Source organism: Etheostoma spectabile, chromosome 5 (genome assembly GCF_008692095.1).
Source record: "Etheostoma spectabile isolate EspeVRDwgs_2016 chromosome 5, UIUC_Espe_1.0, whole genome shotgun sequence".
NCBI classification, from domain to species: Eukaryota; Metazoa; Chordata; class Actinopteri; order Perciformes; family Percidae; genus Etheostoma; species Etheostoma spectabile.
Genome location: NC_045737.1, coordinates 34,398,643 through 34,414,280, shown reverse-complemented (window position 1 = coordinate 34,414,280; position 15,638 = coordinate 34,398,643). Strand labels below are relative to the sequence as shown.

At 41.0% G+C, this 15,638-nt stretch overlaps 1 protein-coding gene across 2 annotated transcripts in view; it reads right to left on the bottom strand.

Annotated features, from left to right (window-relative positions):
- The window catches only part of LOC116688970 (aryl hydrocarbon receptor), a 53,316-nt gene that overhangs the window by 11,672 nt on the left and 26,006 nt on the right, over positions 1–15,638 (bottom strand). For both annotated transcript variants that reach the window (XM_032515207.1, XM_032515206.1), the window contains 3 exons: positions 8,210–8,310; positions 4,145–4,234; positions 1,877–2,009 (listed from right to left, as the gene is read on the bottom strand). In XM_032515207.1, coding sequence (XP_032371098.1) covers positions 1,877–2,009; positions 4,145–4,234; positions 8,210–8,310 — 324 coding nt within the window. The remainder of the gene's footprint in view (positions 1–1,876; positions 2,010–4,144; positions 4,235–8,209; positions 8,311–15,638) is intronic.

Here is a 15,638-nt window from a genome sequence, read left to right as displayed (position 1 = left end):
GCAGCAGCAAAACAAGATGTAATGTAAGTTAGTAGGGCAACTGTGCAGCTTGTATTCATGTTCACAAAAGTGCTTTTTCGCGGGTGCCCTGACGGTTCGGTTGGAGGAGCGGGCGTCCATGTGTAGGGGTTTGCTCCTTGGCGCAGCGGGCCCGGGGTTCGACTCTGACCCTCCGGCCCTTTGCTGCATGTTGTTCCCCTCTCTCTCCCCTTTCACTTCTTCAGCTGTCCGGTCATTAAAGGCGTAAAATGGCCAAAAAACAATCTTTAAAAAAAATATTCTGAGATAAATATTCAGTTTGACAACAGCAAAGGATTTATAAGGAGGTCAACCTTCTGTTAAAGAGTGAGATCCTTTTTATCAAACATAAAAACATCCGCAAAATTGCGTTCGCTGAAGCCACCAGACTCCATGTACAAAACACTAATATTAGCTTCCAGGTCATGCAGCAGAGTTTGTTATTAAGTTGTATAAATAAAGATGTAGTGACAACACATTGTCATTCCCAACTCTTCAAATACTGACGCCTGGTCAGTGGCTCTCAGCGTCGGATACTGACACAAAAATCCCCCTTTAGCAGCTGCATGGGATGCTCCGGGCAAAGCAGCAGCTCGACCATGGCGCTGCAAGATGACGTAGTATTAAAGCGTAATTCTTGCCAAAACGCAACATAGGGTCTTGTTGGGAATGTACCCGAGTCAAACTTTCTAAGTGTTTTAAAAATAACTATTTTGAGGCTAGCGTAAAAGTGCCCCTAGCTCTCCCATTCAAAAGGCCATTTGACCGGAAAACGAGAATACAGTAAACCTTAAATGTGACGCTTCCGTCCATATTATGCTTTTAAAGGAAAGTTTGACTCGGGGACATTCACAAAAAGACCCTAGGTGGCATTTCGGCGAGAGTTACGCTTTAAGATCAACAAGGATAGCGAGGACTTTGAAAGTACTATTTTAGGCCACTATCAGATTCATAGTTCAGATACACCCGATGGATTCTGGGTAACTTTAGCTTCCGTTGTTGGTGGTAGCCATGCTGCTGTAAAGACATGCTTCTGGACTAATAAACGGTAAACATTCTGTCGTAGTCCAGGTTATCATTGTTGTATGTAGTAACATGAAAGAGTGAAGAATGTAACATAAACCCCACCCACAATCTCTTCCTGAATCCTCAGGAACAAACTCTCGCGAGATACGACGACAGCAACGTCAACTCACATTTGCAGAACGCTAGATATAACTTCTAGCTGTGTAAATATCTGATGTTAGCAAAAGGAAAGTATTAATAAATTACTTTTCATACGTCTACATGACGTTCGCTACACTTTCAAACGAGGCCACGCCCATTTAGGAGGCAGGAAGTGTGTACTGTTTCATACCATTGGTGCTGCTTGAAATGAGCTATCTTCAGTCTAGAGATTATTTGGTTAAACGTTGGTCCCGACCCAGAGCGTCAAAAAGTGAGACCAAGAGTCCCAACCACCTGCTGCAGAATGACGCCAAACGGCTTGAGTAGATGCTAAAAGAGACGCCAAAGGTACCTGAGCAAGCGTCTTTTTTTGGTGTGCTGTGAGTAAGAATGTGTTGCTAGTGACTTGTATGAACCTGTGATTATGCAAAAAGATGAGTGAATGAATAGTCAACTAATGCCTGAGAAATACCTGCAAAGGTTTGCAGTAAACCCATTTCCACAATGTGTCTGCAAACTTCACAGCAATTTCTGCATAAAATAATGAATTGCAGAAACAATCGTCTAAACAAAACTTCCTTGTCCTTCAGACAAGGCTTTCAGTTAAGAAATCTGTCTTCAGTCCCACCAGGATGTCTCAGTTTTCATGTGGTCTTAATAGTAGTCTTATGTAGGTGGAGAGAGTGATTACCTTGGGGGGAGTCCTGGGTAATGACAGATGCAGTGGCAGGAGGAGGATTCAAAGCCCAGTGCAAGTTTCTCCTGAGCTCCTGCTGGTCCTCCGTGTGGACCAGCTCGTACACACTCTGGTGCATGACGTCCGTCTGAGAAACAACACCGAGAGGGAGAATTAGCTCATGCCAGATTAATAGTAGCAGCGGCTGCAGCGGTAGCATTAGTCGCTTCAACCAATCAGTGTGTGTGTGTGTGTGTGTGTGTGTGTGTGTGTGTGTGTGTGTGTGTGTGTGTGTGTGTGTGGCTCCAGCATAGGGCTGCACAATATTGTGTTTTTTTTGTTGTTTTTTGTATCCATCCATCCATCCATCCATCTTCATCCGCTCATCCAATCGGCTCACGGGGGCAGCAGCTTCAGCAGGGGACCCCAAACCTCCCTTTTCCGAGCCACATCAACCAGCTCCGACTGGGGGATCCCGAGGCGATCCCAGGCCAGGTTGGAGATATAATCCCTCCACCTAGTCCTGGTTCTTCCCCGAGGCCTCCTCCCAGCTGGCCATGACCGGAACACCTCCCGAGGGACGCATCCTTACCAGAATCCCAAACCACCTCAACTAGCTCCTTTTGGCCTACCTACCTGACCCTATCTCTAAAGAAGACACCAGCCACCCTCCTGAGGAAACCCTTTTCGGCCAATGCAATGTCAACTGGCGCATTAACACATCATCAAAGGCTGTGACACATCACGAGAGACACGAGATATCTGTAATACTTTAATGTGTTACTGTAATTCTTTTTTTTTAAGTGGCCCCTTGTGCATCCAATTCAATGCTCAATTTGTTCAATAAAAGAATGATTTCCTTTTCATTTGTTTTAAATCCAACAATCAATTTGATAAGTAGAATACTGAAAGCAGCAGAAATGCAGAACAGAGTACATTTTAATATCTAGTGTTTATTGCAAGAAATATGGCTATCGCGATATTCAACAACATTATCGCATATTGCACATTTTCCTCATATTGTGCAGCCCTTCTCCAGCAGTACTTATGAGAAAACTTCCTGTAGTATATACTCAAAACCCGAGTGCACAGGTACGCCCAGCTGTCCAACCGGTGTCAGTGTGTGCTTCTCTGTTGAGCTGTGGGTCAGGGATGTGTTGTTCACTGCAGCCCACTGCTGGGACTCGTGGTCTCCACTAAAGGCCAAGCTATAAATAGGTCAGGTGTTTTATTTGCTGTTGTGTGAGCCCTTGACTCTGCGGCACCGAGCAAGGAGCAGATCAACGGATCAAACAAGACCCCCAAGCCGCTCCCAGCAGACACTGCACGCAAGCCCTCCATCCAGACCCATCTACTGTATTCATTTGTAAAACACAGCCTCTGGATGTTTTATGATAAGATTCGTGCCTCTATAGATTTGTTTATGCTCCTGAAAATGAAAGCTGCAATAAATACAAATGATGTCAAAGATGCGTGGTTCAACCATAGGGCTTGCCCGATGGCCCAGGGCAAGTAAAACGCCGCGTTGGGCAATTACATATAGGTTCAATCACTTTTCCGATCCTCAGTGTATCATTAGCAGTTTCCTCGAGGATGTTGACGAAACACGGGGAGAGTGAAGCAAAATGTTCTACATCTGCATGCTGTATGTGTCGGTTTTTCTTGCTCACTTTAATAAATACAAAAAATGAGATCCCAAAAAAGGACGTTGATGAAACAACTACAATGTTTTGTGAAGTCTGTCGCAAGTTCCAGTCCAAGGCAGATGAAAGTGGATCATAGGTTTCAAATGTTCATGACATAGTACATAAAAATGTATGCGGTCAAACAAAAGTATATATAAAAATCACTCTCTTTCCACTAAGTTTTGCACTTCGATATAATTGTTCCTCTTAAACAATCGCCTCCACTTTCAATAGGAACATTAACAGATCTATGACATGGTCCGTGATGTGTTTATACCTTGTTAATAAGGATCAAATATTACAACTTACTTGAGTCTATATCATTGTTTCTGAAATACACACACACACACACACTAATACACATGCTCAGGACCTATTCATGCACAAACAAAGCGATGTCTGAGTGAGTGGGCTGCCAGTGCTGAACCAGCACCCTGAGCGGTTGGGGGGTACAGTATTGCTAGAGCACCTGGCAGTGCCCATGAGGTGAAGTGGCATCTCTCCAGCCACCAATCCACCCTCTGTACTTAGCAACCCTACAGTTTTGGAGAGGATTAAAAGTCAGGGGTATATAAAAAGACTGGTAGTGATTCAATACCTGGTGGAAGCCCAAGTAGTCCTGGATGGTGTGAGAGGAGTAGAAGATGGTTCCACTGGCAGTGAGAACCATGACAAAACCGTTGAGAGCCTGTGGGTCAAACAGAGGAGGCACACAGACAGACAGTTAGCTGAGACATCTCACTCTGTGACAGCTTTAAGACAAAAGAGAACCACATTGTCATTGGCAAAAGTTCACCTACGTAATGTTGCAGCAGGTGATATTTTTTGTGGCTCTGAATGACCCAAATATTTTATATGAAGGGGTGACTTTCAAGTGATCCTGAAAAATGCCCGTTCTTCCAGATGGAGACACCCAGCTATGTGTGTTCGGAAGAATTGGATTCAACTGAACTGAATTTTATTTATAGACAATCACTCCATAGGCAATTTACAGATAGAATAGGCCTAGACCACACTCTATAATTTACAATAACCCAGGACGGAAGCGAGCCCACCGGTAAAATATGGATTTTTATAATGCAACATTGTGGAAAATAAATATCATTTTTTATCATCTAGGCAGAATAAATGTGGACCTCAGTCAACAAAGATATAGGAAGCACATAGGCATACATTCATTATGTGCAACGGTCAACCCTTTGCATTTAAAACCTTTTTATTGATATGAATTATTAAATGCCTTCTATTTCTGTAAAAGAAAAAAAGAATCATATCAAGTTTCCTTCATTTGTTAGTCACAGCTGCGGCGTGGATATTCAGGGTTGTGATATCAGAGTGCACTGCAAAAAAAGAAAGGAAGGAAGGAAGGAAGGAAGGAAGGAAGGAAGGAATGAAGGATTGGAACAAATGAATAAAAATGAAGGGAAGGAAGGAAAAAGAAAAAAGAAAGAAAGAAAGAAAGTAAGAGAGAAAGAAAGAAAGAAAAATGGTTAAGCATGTTGAGTAAAATAGAATTCAAAGAGGACATTTCCACTCACTAACGTGCCTCTCCCCTCCTTTACGGTAACATGTACACAAACACTCACTATAGGATTTATACTGTCGTCACACAGCCGCACACACACACACACACACACACACACATCTGTACAAGCACAGTCATCTCTTTTCTAAATCAGCCCACAGGCTGCCGGGATGACTGCTTGAGACGATTTTTGATAATGCAACAGTGATTTGCCACAATTATCTGCCACACTTCCTCCAGGGTAAACGAGTAAACACATACACACAAATGTCAAGGCTGACAAAACACCAAATGGATGCAAAATTCTATTTCATATCACTTTTTCAGTTACTCTTGTTGCACTAAACTTGAAATAGTTCAACCTGTTGACCATGTAATTTCCCACAAACGTCATTACATTTTTGGAAAATTGCAAAATGCTCTGTTACTGCTGGGACCTTGATGAGATGTGAAGAGCTGTGCAACCGTCAGAAAAGAGGCCATATTTTATAATATTAGATAGTCCACTCATGTGCACTCATTAACCTCCCAGCTGCAAATGATTTGATGCGGTCATGAGTAAGAACGATGGCTTACAGATTTTGCTTTAAAATTGTTAGAGCAAGTTCGATGTCAGTTAGTTATTGTAAGAAAATGACAAATTCAACGTGTTTATTTTCAATAATGACTTACAAAAGTAAAAGCACAATTAACACAGTCTGCCATGTTTCCTCCAATTTCGGAGTCTGAATAATTGATCTGGTCCTCAATAATTCACCAGCGTCCGATGTGAAGAACAGCAACAAAACCGGCTCAGACGTAAGAAAATAAATCTTCAGAAGTAAAGCTCGCATTCCTCAGCCTGTGAACAGCTTTACTGTCCCTCTCATCCCAACGATTAGTAAAAGGAAGAGGAGGAACAAGAGGGGGAGGAAAAAGAGGAGGAGGAGGAGGAAGAGGCCCCCTGTGGAACGCTCACTCGCTTTCTCTCCAAATGAGCTTTCATTTCTAATTACTAACAAGCTGGGGAAATGTAGGCTTATCATAATAACGAAAACCTCCCTGGAAGGGGTACGGCGGCCAGGCTGTTTCCTCTCCTCTCCTGGAATGCCAGTGTGATGCACATTGGGAGGAACTGGACTGGAAAATCAATGACTCCAGCACATCCCAAAAAGATCTGGCAGCCAGCGAGCCCGCTCTCCACCCAACCACAGTAACAGCGCTGAGGGCACGTAACCGCCGTGAACCAGGAGAGAATGTTTTCCTTTCGGTTTCACTGGGATGGAAAACAGGTCTGTTGAACGCCTTTTTCTTAAAAAAGCTGAACAGTGACCTGATAGTCCAGTGAAATATACCCATTTTTAAGCAGAAAAATGCTAAGTTTCACAAAAGATTGTCATTTACTGATGGTGTTTGAAATTTTGCTGAGTCAATTGTTGTCTGTCACATCATGGAGCAGCGGTTCACAAACATGTATAGCATAGAAAACCAGACCCAGTATTCATAGTTTATCCCTTTTATTCCTCTCTACACTCCATGACCAAAAGCATGCATACATGTGGAATATTACGCTTATATGGGATTGTTGAACATCCCATTCCAAAAAAATGGGCATTAATCTGCTTCTGTAACAGCCTCCACCCTTTCCAACAGATTTTGGAACAAGGCTGCAGAGATTGGTTCCCATTCGGCCACAAGAGCATCAGTGAGGTCCAACAGTCATGTTGGTGTTGGTCAGTGTATCCAATTCATCCCAAAAGGAGACGGTCCGACCAAGAATAACAACACTAGTGGGGCTGGGTAGTACCAAATTGCTTCTATAGAATCAAGGATCGAAAAATGTCTCATCCTTTAATACCCAATTTCAATACCTAAGGAGTAAATCTCATCAAAGTCAGGGAGCCAATAAGCACGCAGCATTTTTCCATGTCTGTGATTGGCTCTAACATTACACGTTGCAGAGACATGCAGGAAGAACATGACGTTACACAGAAACGGCACTCCCGAAGTAGGGGGAAATAAATAAAAAGATTTGTGACGTAATGTAAAGTTGTCATTTCGTTTTGTTTTATAAAATAAGTATTGAAAAAAAGAACTGTTTAGGAACTGGTATCAAAGTCACGGTATTGATAGTGGTACCAAAGATTTTTGAATACCCTGCAATAGACACCAGTCATTTCACAAAGTGCCCTCAAAACTACAAATATTCATGTTCAAGTGACAGCGCCCTCTAACGGCAGCGGTAACTAAGATGAGTAAAGAAGGAAAGTTGTGAAGTTGTTCAAAAAGCAGCAAAAAACGCTATCGTTTACAGTTTTCATGCTAAACTAAGCTAACCTGCAGCTGGCTGTAGTTTCATGTTTAGCATACAGACGTGAGAGGGGTATTGATCTTCTCAAAGAACTCTTGGCAAGAAAATGATTATTAACCCCAATGAAATTCTTTGACATGTGACCATAACTGACAGGAATGCTGGCTGAACCTACGATAATATGACCCAAGTTGAAAAAAAAAAAAATTTGCACATTTTTTGAAATTTGTTTTAAGGTGATGAGCTTGAACGTTTTTTTTTTTTTTTAAATAACCTGCTATAAACCCGGTACAATAAACAGGCTGAAATCTGTTTTTTTGAATCAAGTCATCAAGCTTTAAATATCATGTTTCTGTATCGTGATTCCATGTTTAGGCAGGAATCATTTTGTAATAAGTTAACCCAAACATAGAGCTCTTAAGGTTGCATTGCACACGGTTTAGCCCCCAGTTCAGCAGCAGGCTGGCTTGTGTAAACAGTCGACTAAGGTTTCCGCGGACAGTGCCAGACGTATTGAGTGGTAAGCTGCCTCTGAGCCTCTGTCATTGGCCTAAATAGATTTTGGGCATTTGTCAGGAAGAAAAAAAAAAAAGACAACAACAACAGAAAACACTGGAGCGGTCCAGACACAAATTAGATCAGTGCAGTTGCCCGTCACACAATCACTGTTCCCTAAAACATATTGAACATATTGAACACAGTGGTTTGGCTGTTTGGGAAATGAAGTGTTTGTGTTAGCAACAACCAATCCCAGATATTGAACCCTTCAGAGTAATAGGTTCAAAAGTTCATGGAAATACATAAATAAAAACATACCGGATAACAATAAACACAGCTTTAATACGGACCTGCAGCAACAGTTCCCCCTCAGGAATCTTGGTCTCCACCGATCCTGCTGTTTTGCTGTCGTCTTCATTCCCAGCAGCTGGAGTCACTCCGGTCAGGGCAACTGCAGAGAGGGACAGACAGGGAGGGAGGTAGTGGTGGAGGAGAGAGGCGGACAGTTTTCTTTAGTCCTGTGATAATGTTTGCAAAGCACTGCTGTGACTGTCAGATTGCCTTATGTTTAGTATTCTAAAGATGCTGCATGTACGCCCGGTCCCAACTCATTAAACATTCACTGCATGCAATCTGGAAGTCCAACTCACCAAATCCAGACCTTTTATTTTGTCAAACTTGCTTAAATCCTGATTTCCATGACATCGATGTTATACAACAGGAAAACAAATCTCATGTTGTTGTTTCAGTCTCTTGAGATCTATTTAGTCCTACAACACTGCATAGTTTACAGTGAATATTAGTCTTTGACATCCACAACACTGAAACAAACTGCATGGATAAAGTGAATGTGGAACTATTTTGATAATCAATGATTGGTTTTTGTTTTTTTAGTTTTCAGACAGTCAACTGTGAGTATTTGCTGCTTTTCTTTGCCTTAGTAAACTGAACTGTTTTGAACAATATAAGTCATTTAAAGACGTTTTAGGCACGTCTGAGACATTTTATACATCATATTTTAGACCAAACAATCAATCAATTGAAATATTAATCAGTATATTATTCAGCAATGAAAACAGTTGTTTGTTGCTGCATTAAAACATATTCTATTTAGGGTCCCAGAGACCACAGGGCTGCTTTAACGGCACATGGTACATGGTGGACGTGTTGACTACGTTTCATGCGTGCAAGACTGCGATGTTGTAAAAAAATGTTTTTATTGTTGTGCTCAACTCTAGGACGACTAAGGAACTCTTTGCTGACTCTTTAAGACTTTACTTCCACCAGTGTGCGGAAAGATTGACAAAAAAGCAACAAAATGTTGCAAAAACCGACGATAATAGTAATAAAAATGTAATAATAATATAAATATTGCACAGGAGCATTGGATGTTAAGTTGTTATATCAAAGCTAAGGTTTTTAGGAAAACATCTCATCTGTTCCTAGGTTAGAGTTCAGATGAACTGCTTATTTATTCACTTCCTTAATACATATATACACTTAGCACAATTATAAACACTTTTGTGTGAATCCTTCGGAATAATTGTATCTGGGGGTGGTTACCTTAGTGACCACCTTACCAATAGGCCAGGGACCCTATCATCAGTGGGGCTTTATATCTGCTAATAACATGTTGAATTCATGTTAAGAAAGTGTAATACTTGGAAGAACGTTCAAAAATTAACAATAATTTGGAGGCCGCCCTGCAGTGACTCTGAGGAGCACCTAGGGGTCCCTGACCCCCGGTTTAAGATCCCTGCTCTAGCTGACAATATATGGTCAGTTGACACCATACAATAATAAAAGTAAAATGTTGGCTGCAGCTGATATTATCAGGAGTACTTGCTACATCTCTAACGTGAGACGATGAACTGCGCTGATGTCATGAGAAACAGAGCAGTGGTCAAGCACATTAATCTCTGACCCCGGCAAGAGCAGCGTGCTGCGATCCGTGATGAACTTTGACCCCCGAAGGTGATGTATGACATGATTGGGTGACTGGGTTTTGGGTCAGATCTTTTGTTGTCTGCAAAAGGGGTTAACAAGGAGTCCATCTGAGGGGCGGGCGGTGTCAGGACAGACACTGGATAGCATAAGGGCTTTGAGTGGGGAGTCCGATGAGGCTTGTTCCTTCACACGAAGCACAGCTTTGGTTGGACACCCCTGACCTTATTCCCATACAGACACCTTGGATCGACTTTTTCTGAGGGCCACTGAGAATAACGCTAAGACACCATCAAACGTAATAGTGAGGAGATGGCAAGGGGCAACGAGTACGCTAGATATATGTTAAGTGTGGCGTTCTTGTAGAATGGTCTTTATTGTCATTGTACATGTGCAATGACAATAAAATGCAGTCCGTTGAGTGGAATACATACTAATATACACATACTAATATACACACACATATATATATATATATATATATATATATACTAATATATATACACACACAGACACACAGACACACACACACACACACACACACACACACACATTTCCATTCCACTTCATTTTTGACAGAACACCAGCTGATCTTTAACGCAATATCTACATTGCTCATGATCAGCAAACTAAACTGTTCTAAAAGCCCATTCTGCTTACTAACTCACATCAAAACATTGGAGAACCCTTTTGCAATTATGCACATATTGTAATCTGAAAACTGCTGCCCTGGTTAAAAAAAACAATGCAACTGATCTCAGCGGGTATTGTGTCTATAATGGAGTGCAATGGAAATGTCTAAGTGACCCCAAACTTTTCATAAATATATAGACACAATATAAAACAAGACATTCACTGCACGATTCCTCCCTAAACTCCGCACTACAAAGAATAGCACAAACTTCGCACAGCTGGAAAAAATTATAAAAGAAAATTGTTGATGTGATGGCTCCAAGACAGCTTGAAAAACAAAGAATAACTAAATATGGTATACGCATGGCCTATTGGTTTATTTTTGCATAAAATATCATTGCAATGTCCCGGCTTTATTTCCAGCCAGGGTTCTTAGATGCCTCGTCCCTACGCCCTCCCATTGTTTGCGTCTGTGTCTGTAATCAGCTACACATTTAAAGGTCATTTATCAAACCATGGAGACAATAATGTGCTGATTCCAGCTTCTTTAATGTGAGGATTTGCTGCTATTCTTTGTTATATAAATATTGCGTACGTAAGATTTTTGAGTTTTGCAAAGGCCATTCATAAGACGTAACAAAATGAAAAATGTATACATCATTTGTTTATATACAGTTCTTTGTAAAATCATTTTAGTTGCTATTTGTTTACCAGTTCAAGTTTACCTAATAACTTACTCTACAGCCACTGCTGAATTTATGTTTAATGGCACAGCCATCCATTTATGTTAGGACAATATTATGCGCTCAATTGGTTTTTTGTATATTAACTGCCAAGAGTGCACTGTCCACATGTCATTTACGACCATAAAATGCACACAGACCAGAGACGGCATCAATAATATCCAAAACATTGACAAAAAATATGTATATATATATATTAATACGTTTTATCGTTAGCAGTTAAAATATGTGGCCACGGAGAAGTCTTTTGATGTTTTAGTGTGTTCTCCCTTGTGATCTAACAATTATGTATTGATCACAAAATCACAAAAATGGTTATTCAGTGATCATGATTATTTTGTCTTCTTGCGATGTATCATAAAAAAACCTTTGTCAGACTCTGGTGTGATAATTATGAGACATAATTCAATCTCTGCCAGAAAATGATACATTTGTAATCTAACTACAGTAAGTGCTCTCTCCCACAGACAAACAGGCACATTATGAATCATTATGAATCATTATGAATCCCTGACTCTATTATTGCGGTGTCCTGAATCCGTAAATTGGTCACAATAGACTACCACAGGCTCACTGTCAATCACTTAAACATTATGGTACATGTGGTTTGGTTGCAGCTGCAGCTTTAATATCTAAAGGTCAGTGTCTGGCAGAGATATCTGCTGATCTAATGTCAAGATCCAAATTGTTTTATCATCTCTATAGAAGGTTATTGTATCTTGATTTGATCATTATTTCCTGATAACGAGAAAACCAAGGTCGTTATTTCAAGATCATTTAAAAATCACGTACGTCTGAGTTTCCTCTGTGAGCACTACTTTTTTTCCGCATCTGTGTGTGTGTTTTGTTGCTGCACTGTGTTTGTACTTAGGGACGTTACACATCAGAAACCACAGGTACAGTCGGTAATGTAATCCAGCCAGAAGAAGTGGGCCAACACAAAGCCTCTCAAACGGCCAAGAGGAGGACAAAGAGCAGATCTTGTTATTAAGCTTCAGTGGGCACAAGTCTACGTAATGAAAAATTTACATTCCCACTGCCCTCACCAACATGTGGCATAATAGTGCTCAGGCAATCACCCAGAGGGGTTTCCAGTGAACTGAATAGAACAGCTTGGCTTTCCCAAACATGCTTATCTTTGCATAATGCTCCAAAGTTATTAGACAATAAACAATATACATCAAAAACGCAGAATAGCACATGGACGGGCCAGCCCCCATTCCCTGTGTGTCGGCATGAAACCGTTGTAATTCTTATCATTCACTTTGTTTTATACAACAAGTTCTATTTTTCCTGTCTAAACTTTGCTTAAACCTTCGTAAGTCGGAAGTCTTTGTCTGTCAATTTACAGCGAGGACACAACGCGCAGAATTTGCAGCTCTCGGGAATTGAAAGATGACAGTGGCTCAGTATCATTTGCTGTCTTTTTTGTTAAGTCTAGAAAATTCCTGAAACTATGGGGAACTGCAGTGAAGAGAATCCGAATCAACCCAGTCCGCAAAAGTAAGACTTCACAGGGAATGACTTGTAAGTGTTGCTCCAGAGCTGCAGCACAGTAATGGGGAGGAGGACTTCATGAGCAGTGCTGGAGGCGGTGTGGGGCTAACGAAGACTACTCCAGTGTTTGACAGATTAAACCTGACAAAAAAGCAGTGGCCCTGAAAATCAGATGTCATTCTTCAGCTGCCTTTGGAGACTTTTTTTGTATTGCTTGGTGTCTCTACAAGGTAGTGACTAATCTCCTCCAACCATGCACCAGACACTGACAAATAGTGCCGTCTAATTATAAAGATTTTATACTAAATTGTGGGACCAATATTTCATAAGGTGGCAATACAAAAACCATAGGAATTGTAAGGGGAGACACAAGGGAATAGAGGAACATGTTTTAACTTACAGAAATCCCCATAAAACATCCCCAGTTGATTACTTAGCTTAAGATAATAAGTTTTCTGAAATTCTAATGTTTAAATATGCAAATTAGGCATAATCTAATGCAACGGATCTTCCTGAGAGTTGCTGCAGGGTGGGCCACCAAACTATTTACTGTAAATGTTATTTGTTATTTGATAGCAAACTGTTTAAGATAAATCTTTTTTTTTTTTATTTACACAATATTGATGATAGGCTTGGATAAGATCTCCACAGATACAGTTCAGATTAACGGAAAAGGTATCCATATACACAGACCATCGCCCTGGGTGCTCTCAGTGCCATACCCTCAGTCCCAATTCATTGTCTATGGAGCGGTTTATACCTAATGAGATCACTAACTTAAGTTTTAGCACTCTAGTTTTTGGTTTTGGGGGAGAATTGTTCATGTTTACTGATATTTTCAGACTGTCATAGGAATAACATGTGAGACAGAGTTCCCCTTTAACCAAGATATTTTTGTGTCTTAAAGCTAATCACACATGGAACACAAAACCCCATGCTCTGGTGTCAAAGTCCTGCACTTTGGAGAAAAAAAAAAACAAATAGAGTCCAGTTGTCGGCACTTTAAGAAGACAAATCTTTCTGTCCTGGGACTGTGACCCCGAGGCCAGCTTGGCTCCGAGCCCCGGCCTTCATCATTCAGCCTCCAGAATAAAGCTTTCTGACACTGCTCCACGGAGAGCCAGAGCAGCTGGGATTTAACTTACAGAGGGATTTACTTTAAGCTGAGACCCAAAAAACATTTACTTCAGCACAAATATTTATCAAATATTTGACCACTTTCAATTCGTCCCATCATGCTATTTACAACAGGATTAGCGGGGATGTTCTGGGCTTGTGCCGCTTCAATTTCCTGCCCAATCCCTACATGCCATCCAGGCATCTTTCCAGAGCGTTGTGACAGGTCTACCCTTGATAACAAAACAAAAAAAAAAACCACATGATGCTGCCAAAAAGAGACTTAAAGTGTGTGCAACCAATCACAAGACAGATTTGGGATCAAGCATTACTTAACACCAAAGAGCTGCTGTTCAAACCAACACCAAGTGACACTTTCTCTTGTCGGTCAGAGTTATTTTTAGACAGATGTAGTTGTGCAGACTTTAGTAACCTCTGCCATAACTGACAAGCTCAAGCTACGGTGTCATCTAGGGTTAAATCTACAGTATATCGGCAACGTTCCACTTCTGGGATTGTTCAGGTACCTCCAGAAATTCGGCCGGATGCCCCTCTTTTTTGTGCTGGATGTCCCACACCTTACGCTTTCCTTGTGTAAGTGGATTTCTGAGGACTATGGTTACCTGGTCCTCAGGTCTCTGCAGGGTAAATCCAGGACAGCCGAGCTAGACTATCTGTCCAATCTGAGGACTATGGTTACCTGGTCCTCAGGTCTCTGCAGGGTAAATCCAGACAGCTAGCTAGACTATCTGTCCAATCTGAGGACTATGGTACCTGGTCCTCAGATCTCTGCAGGGAAATCCAGACAGCTAGCTAGCTATCTGTCCAATCTGAGGACTATGGTTACCTGGTCCTCAGATCTCTGCAGGGTAAATCCAGACAGCTAGCTAGACTATCTGTCCAATCTGAGGACTATGGTTACCTGGTCCTCAGGTCTCTGCAGGGTAAACCCAAACAGCTAGCTAGACTATATGTCCAATTTGATTTTTCTGTTGAACGTGCACATTCCTCCAAAACAAGTTCCTTCCCAAGGCTGTTTTGCAGAGGTCCCGTCGTCGTGTCCCGCCCAAGACGACTAGTGTGATTAGTTTAAAGAAATGCCAAGAAACCAGAGCACGTGCACGTGAAAAACATGCAAAGCAACCAAATTAATTCTATCCAAGATATAACATAGCTTTTATTCAAGATTATTATTATTTGAGCATTTTAGGTCTTTATTTCAATAGGACAGCTTAGACTTTAAAGCGGAGTGCTACCTTTGCTTTTTCAGTAGCAGTGGTGGAAAGCTATTAAGTAAATTTACTCAAGAAGTGTACTTTATAATTATTATATCATTTTGAGCAACTCAGGTGCCCAGCGTAGCTTTTACAGAAAATATTCTGATGTAACCCCCAATGTCATCATGAACATTTTCCTAGGTAACTGTAATTTGAGAACACATTTTTCCTCCAGTAAGTTATGGATCGTGTTTCAAGTATGTATATATTGTGTATATATTAGTGTGTATATTTTTGTTTTGGTTGTTTTGTATGTGTAAGCACAGTGTGAGTAACGATGCTCCAAAGACAAATTCCTCGTATGTGTCCTCATACCTGGCAAATAAAGCTGATTCTGAATCTGATTACAGTTACGTAATTAAAAATTAGGTAATGCTGTTACATGTAACTAGTTAGTTAGTGAACATTAACCAACATTGCTAACCAACTGCTAAGTTAACTTGTTTGTTTACTCCTCAAATTGCATGTCTCTGCTGTCAGGCCACATGGGATAACAATTGCAGGAGTCTAAATCATGAAACAGTGCTATTTTTGGACAGCATTAACCAAGTGTATTAAGCCTGTAGTGG